Raw genomic sequence first — 4,832 nt, 5'->3', positions numbered from 1 at the left:
CTCACACTTTATGCTTGCTTGCTTTCGCTTTTCTTGCTTTCGCTTTGCTTGCTTGCCGTCAAAAACACTTAGACCGAGTACTTAAGCATTTCTATTAGGTTAAAAACTCGTTAGGGGTAGTCTCGTAATTGGGTGAAGCCTTGGTGAAGTAGTCGGCTAAACCATTTTGCCTCACTATCGATCGACAAGACTTGATGTGTATCAATCGATTATAATCTTCAAGCACGCGGATCTTCCTAGCTACATCGATCGACAACTCTGTATGAGTATTGATCGATTCTTTTTTGAATGTTGACTTCCGACTTGGTTGTGAATGGTCAACTCGGGTGTATTATCTTTTGTGCTCCAAAATTCTCCAAAAACATCACTTTATCACAAAACACTCCTGAACCTGAAAACATACCTAATAGTCTAGAAAACATATTAGTTACATAATAAAAATATCAATATACCATGGTAAAAAGAGGGTAAAATTCATGGTATATGAGTATGATAACTTGAATGGTGATGAGTGGGTCTTGAAGTATCAAGCTTCCTTCAAAGACTTTCTGATTAAGCCTCCATAGGTCCATCAGAAAGGTCTAAAGCATCTTCTTCAGCTGGCTGGTCCTTGTTCTTCTTGACATGATCTGGAATCATATCACCTTGAAGGACCCTAAAGACTTACAATGGACCGACAAGTGCGAGCAAGCTCTATCTGACCTTAAGGACTATCTCACTACTCCACCTCTCCTCACAAAGCCCTTGGAGGGAGAGGTCTTATTGCTCTATCTAGCCGTGTCAGAGCATGCAGTCAATGCGGTCCTTGTAAGGGAAGAAGGAAGGAAGCAACATCCTATCAACTACGTAAGCAAATCGCTGCTAGATGCGGAGACCCGCTATAGTCATCTTGAGAAGTTAGCCCTCGCCCTAGTCAACACGGCCCGTAAGTTACGCCCCTACTTCCAGGTTCATCAAATAACGATGGTCACCTCTTTCCCTATTAAGCCATTCTCCATAAGCGAGAAGTGTCTGGACGACTCGCGAAATGGGCCATAGATCTAGGAGAATACGACGTTATCTTCCAGCAAGCCACGACCATTAAGTCACAAGTCCTAGCTGACTTCGTAGCCGAGTTCTCTCCCACTATGCTTCCAGCCTTAGAACAAGAAACCAAACACCGCGATAATGAAGGGGAAAAAGGTGAATGGACCTTATATGTCGACGGGTCCAGTAATGTAAGGGGCGCAGGTGTAGGCCTAGTCCTAACTTCTCCTACAGGAGAATCAGCCTCAAGGGACGTGCGATGCAACTTCAAAGCAACGAACAACGAGGCCGAGTATGAAGCCTTAATTGTTTGGGAAAAATATCCATGCATAGGTTTTCTCCAGCTTCCGGATATGCCCTTGAAGGCCGGGTCTCCTGCTCAAGAAGGACGCAAGGCCTGACCCCCTTGATAGGCCCGAAGGCCGTGATCGGGCCGACCCCTTGACAGTCGGCATCTACAAGTATAAAAGGGGAACCCAAACCCTAGAATAAGGGTTCGACTTTTCTAGACTAGGAGATTAGAGTTTAAGCGGCTAGAACTTAGGTTCTCACACCAAACACGTTGTATCCCTATTGAATACTCAATAACATCTTCTAGTTCACGATTTCATGCTCTTGTCTTAATCTCTCCTAGTGTTCCGTAGTTCTTAAACGACCCTACACAAAAATACTATAAAAGTTTGGCGCTAGAAGGAGGGGAGTAATCGAACTACTTGACGATGGCAGTAGGAGAAGAAGACACTTCTCAAACTACGATGACTCCGAGGGAAGCCGAGCTCCTCAGCCGACTCGAAGACCTTCAAAATCAAGTCACCAATCTCCACAAAGCTCAAGAGACAACGTCTGGAGATCGTGGACTTCTTCAAGAAGTTCAGAACCTAAAAGAGCGGCTCGGGGAACATTCCAAACAACTGCAACAAAGATCCGAGAAGCTAGATGCGACGGAGGCCGAGAACCTTGTTCTCTGAGAGGAGAACCAAGCTCAAAACAAAACCGGTCTCAAGCGTAAGAGATTCCGAGCTAGGGTTCGTCCCATGGCACTCAACACTCCTCACGACGATGGCGAAGCACCTGACCGACCTGATGCCGCGACTCAAGAACCCGATAGTCGCGAGACCGCTCGAGGGATGCCCCGGGTGAAAGTGGATAGGGATTCAGACACTGAATACGAAGAATATTCACCCGACGATCCCCTGATCTCATACCCAACGCTAGCCGCCTATCTAGACAAGGCGATCTCCGAAAGATTCGGTACCATCCAGTCCATGGTAGAGAGAATCCCAGGAGTAGCCCTGTCTTTCCGAAGAAGCCATCATGGGTCTTACTCCGAAACGCCCTTCGTTGGAGATGCCGCGCAAGTTCTTCTTCCCAAGCGTGAAGTCATATGAAGGCACAAGAGACCCTGACAACCACGTTGCTCATTCAAACAACACATGCTAGCCGTAGCAATCCTTAGAGGAGTAAGGGAAACTACCATGTGTAAAGGATTCGGGTCTACTCTGACCGGTCCTGCTCTCCAAAGGTACATCAATCTCTCAATCAAGTCCATCAAGTCCTTTGCGGACCTTAGCGATCAATTCGTGGAGCAATTCGCCAGCAACCGCAACTTAGAGAAGAACTCAGACGATCTTTATGAGGTCCTTCAACACAGGAGCGAGCCCTTGCGCTCATACATAGCACCTTTCTACCAGGAAAAGGTGGCTATTCCCGAATGTAACGCTGACACGGCCATCTCGGCCTTCAAGAGAGGCCTACTCATGGAAGGAGAACTCTACAAAGACCTAACAAAGTATAAGGGAAGGTCAATGGAAGACGTACTATCTCGAGCTTGGGCCCAAGTGAGATGAGCAGAAGATGTCGCCAGCAGAACCAAGCCCTACCCGAAGCACGACCAGAAACCCTCAAAGCTAACGAGGAGTGATCGTGACGAGGCCTTCCACCCTAGGCCTGCGAAGGATACCAGTAATCCAAGCAGGGGCAGGTATCTGAACCGTCCTCTACCTAGGTCTGAAGGGATGATGGTATCCACATGGCCTGATATCTCTCACGTTGCGATAATGACGACGGAGCTGATCAGTGTCTTACGGAAAATGGGTCCACAAGTCAAATGGCCCTTAAAGATGAAGGCCTCGGATGCGAACCGCAATCCCAAACGATGGTGCGATTTCCATAACGATCATGGCCACATCACGGAGGAATGCATAGCCCTGAAGCTGGAAGTTGCTGAGCTCCTCAAGAAGGGCCACCTACGAGAGTTCCTCTTAGACATGGCCAAGAATCTCCTCAACAACAAAGGCCCTGGCCTCCCTTCTGAAACGGCACCTGCACGGCCACCACATCAGGACGGAGTAATCCACGTCATCTCAGGAGGATCAGAGGTCAGTGGAATCAGCAAGGCTGCTGCCAAGTGAAGCACTCGGAATGCTAGGAGCAACCTAGAAGCCGAAGGCCCTAAGCGTATACTCCTTGGAACCGACGAAATCAGTTTCACCGCGAAGGAGCAGGAGAAGGTCCTAGCTCCTCATCATGACGCCCTTGTCATTTCACTTACCTTAGCAAATTGCTTGGTTAAGCGAATACTGGTGGACAATGGGAGCTCCAGCAACATCATCTTCCACTCAGCTTACGCCGACTTAGGGTTGGAGCTTGAGGCCCTGTGGGAACCGAAATTCGCACTGTCAATTTTAGTCAAGTTTAAACGTAGGAAAACTAAGTTGACCTAGTTTTCCCCGAGGATCCCGGCTATCTGCTGGGCCACGCATGACGAAGTTAATACGAGTTTAGTTTGGGAATAAATGCGTAAAATAAAGAGAGCAAAAGAAAGAATCTTATTTCCGAATTCACGGAGAGCGTTTGAACAACAGGTCGAGATCTCGGCCGCAAGAGCTGTCGATCGTCACTAGTCTCAAAACCTAGATCTACCCTAGTTGAGTCGCAGCTCGCTAAAAAGGAAATAAAAGCCTAAGTTCTAAGTTGCTCTAGAGTGGTTTCTTTCTTCTGATTTTGGATCTCCCTTCCTCTGCTCCTAGCCTTGCTTATATACTCCCATATGACGGTCTATTCTTGATGGGCTGAATCTGCCGCGAGCTGGGCTTTTTCCATTTTCGTCGGCCTTCGTGTTTATCGGGAAAGTTGACATTTATCCTTTCGGAAATTTGACATTTATCCTTTCGGAAGTTTAACATTTATCTTGTTATGTGAAGATAATTATAAACCGTCGTATCTATCTTTTAGAAAATCGTAAATGGGCCGTCCGATCGGGTTTGGTCCTTTTCGGGCCGTCTTCCGGACTTCCGTTGTTTTCTACGATTTCTTTGAAAGAATGCTCCTACTTGGATGTCGAGTCTTTCGGAAGATCTTCGATCCATTGCTGAGGCGAATGGTGTTTTAAGATAACCATCACCGTTTTATACGAAGTCTTTCTGTCCGTTGACGTCTTACGGGTACTCCGAAATCTTGGAGCAGGAAAAGGAGTTTGTTTGCGGGATCTCGGAAAGTCGCAAAACACGGATTTCTGGCGACCTGGGGGCCTAGAACTTACGCACGAAGACTAGCTGCCCGACGACACGAGCCAGCACGGGGCTAGCCGCCCGGCGACCACGGCCGGCACGGGTGCTAGCCGCCGGCGGCTACGGCCAGCACAGGGGCTAGCCGCCCGGCGGCCACGGCCAGCACGGGCGCTAGCCGCCGGCGGCCACGGCCAGCACGAGGGGCTAGCCGCCGGCGGCCACGGCGCTAGCCCGGCGGCCACGCCAGTACGGGGGCTAGCCGCCCGGCGGCCACGGCCAGCACGGGGGCTAGCCGCC

The 4,832-nt window shown here is 49.1% G+C and overlaps 1 protein-coding gene across 1 annotated transcript; it reads left to right on the top strand.

The window, feature by feature from the left end:
- Positions 1-2,501: 2,501 nt before the first annotated feature.
- On the top strand, positions 2,502-2,873 carry LOC130504015 (uncharacterized). Its single transcript, XM_056998590.1, has one exon. It carries the CDS (start codon positions 2,502-2,504, stop codon positions 2,871-2,873), a length of 372 nt encoding a protein of 123 aa, XP_056854570.1.
- The last annotated feature ends 1,959 nt before the right edge of the window (positions 2,874-4,832 follow it).

This window comes from Raphanus sativus, unplaced genomic scaffold (genome assembly GCF_000801105.2).
Source record: "Raphanus sativus cultivar WK10039 unplaced genomic scaffold, ASM80110v3 Scaffold1302, whole genome shotgun sequence".
Lineage (NCBI taxonomy): Eukaryota > Viridiplantae > Streptophyta > Magnoliopsida > Brassicales > Brassicaceae > Raphanus > Raphanus sativus.
Note: the sequence above shows the minus strand (reverse complement) of the source record. Positions and strands in the feature narration are given on the sequence as shown.

What these genes read in the sequence shown, in the direction of transcription:
- LOC130504015 (XM_056998590.1), top strand. Translation starts at nt 2,502, where the DNA reads ATGTGTAAAGGATTCGGGTCTACTCTGACCGGTCCTGCTCTCCAAAGG.